Source organism: Bison bison, unplaced genomic scaffold, assembly GCF_000754665.1.
Source record: "Bison bison bison isolate TAMUID 2011002044 unplaced genomic scaffold, Bison_UMD1.0 scf7180017864379, whole genome shotgun sequence".
In the NCBI taxonomy this organism is placed as follows: domain Eukaryota; kingdom Metazoa; phylum Chordata; class Mammalia; order Artiodactyla; family Bovidae; genus Bison; species Bison bison.
Window position 1 is genome coordinate 3,397,520 of NW_011494951.1, and position 1,686 is coordinate 3,399,205.

The 1,686-nt window shown below is 62.3% G+C and overlaps 1 protein-coding gene across 1 annotated transcript in view; it reads right to left on the reverse strand.

Moving 5' to 3' along the window:
* Nucleotides 1-1,686, reverse strand: part of NOS3 (nitric oxide synthase 3 (endothelial cell)) — a 19,457-nt gene that overhangs the window by 15,203 nt on the left and 2,568 nt on the right. Inside the window, exons 5-7 of the mRNA XM_010857365.1 lie at nt 1,554-1,657; nt 127-218; nt 20-34 (exon numbers count right to left, since the gene is read on the reverse strand). Of these exons, the coding sequence (XP_010855667.1) occupies nt 20-34; nt 127-218; nt 1,554-1,657 (211 nt within the window). The remainder of the gene's footprint in view (nt 1-19; nt 35-126; nt 219-1,553; nt 1,658-1,686) is intronic.

The following is a 1,686-nucleotide window of genomic DNA, read 5'->3' on the forward strand; positions in this document are numbered from 1 at the left end:
CGGGGCGCGCTGGGGGAACACTGTGATGGCCGAGCTGATAGGGGACGAGAGCTGGTTAGGGCCCGGGTCCATGGCTCGCGCTGGGGCAGGGTGGGGTCTCGAGCCGACAGGGAGGGAGGCACTCACCGAAGGTTGCCGCGGTTGGTGGCGTACTTGATGTGGTTGCAGATGTAGGTGAACATCTCCTGTGCTGAGCTGCAGTCCCGGGCATCAAACACCTGAGCCATCCCAGCAGGGAGACAGGAGGGAGGTGTGGGTCTTGAGCAGCAGCCCCAGGAGAAAGGAGGGAAGTGGGGCAGGGACTGACAACCTTACCACAGCCCTTGAAGGCTGGTGGTGCCGAGAACTGTGAACTAGGGCTCTTTCTTCTCTGGGCAGCCTCCCTGACCCTTTGGCCCCACATCGATCCTTCCTGTCCTGCACCCCACACACCCAGCATAGCCTGGCCTATTCCTTATGCTGGCGAGTATCTCCCCATCCCTGTAGGCTGACTTGGTCCCTGGTACAGAGGAGGGACCCAGTCACTGCCAAACTGATCACTGGGGAAAGGCCACCACGTGGCCATGAGGCCACCCGGGGTGTAGGTGGCGAGAGTTCCTTGTTTCTCACGGTGCTCAAGCAAAGGCGGGTGAGCCCGTTCCATCTTCTGACCCTCCTTGGGCACACAGATGATGGGAATGGGGGTGGCTGCAGTAGGCGGCCTCCGGGGACCCTGCCCATCCTGGCATTCTGATGCTAGGAGGAGCCATCCTAATTGGGGGGTGGAAGCCCCAGAGGCTGGGAGGTCTGATTCCTGCTTCAGGGAGGAGGGGACTCGTGTTGGTGACGGCGGCAGGCCTGAGGTCAAGGGTGGGTCAAATACAAAATCTCTGATGGATTCAGAGTTGAGCCGCAGCCTCGACCAACTTCCAGGGTCGTGCCAGAGTCAGACAGGACCGTTCTGATTTTATTTGGGACTCCTTTGGGATTTACAGGGCACATGGCTTCCTTCCAAATTCTCTGGTGTCCAGTTATTGCTAAGGAGGCCAAGGTCATGGACCCAGCTCCCCCATGGGTCAGGCTGTCCCAGTAACAAGGGCGGGCTGGCTGTGAGTCATGTGGCGGGCGTGTGGAGGAGGGTGTGGGCCAGAGGCTCCGGTGGGGTGGGGGGGGTGTGTGTGCTGGGAGGGAGCAGTGTTTGGGGTGAGGAGGCTGGGATGGGCAAGTGAGGGCCTTTTCTGGAAGATTCTGTTGCTCTGAAACCCCCCCCCCCCTCCACCCCTGCCCCAGGGATCACTGCTCAGCTGTCCTCACCTACACAGTGCACCCCTCTGCCCATCTGGCTGTTTCTCCCCACCCAGCCAGGGCACTGCTGTGGGTCTTAACAACCAGCCGTTGGCTCCTGGGCTGAGGGCTCTCCTAGGATGCTAGTCTCTAGGGGGAATGGGCAGGGGTCTCCCCATTACTGGGACCACCCCCCCTGCCCCAGGAAGCTTCGGGAGCTTGTCACACCCCTCTTTTTTCTCTTCCACATCCCCTGGCCCCCACACTGGGTGCCTGCCGGCCGGCCACACCTGCAGCTTCCCCCACTGGATGCGGCCCACGCAGCGGGGTGCGTTGCGCCAGGCCTGCTTGGCCCCGAACACCAGCTCGCTCTCTCGGAGGGGGTAGGTGCCCGTGGAGGGCCCCTCGGCCTCCACCGCCCGG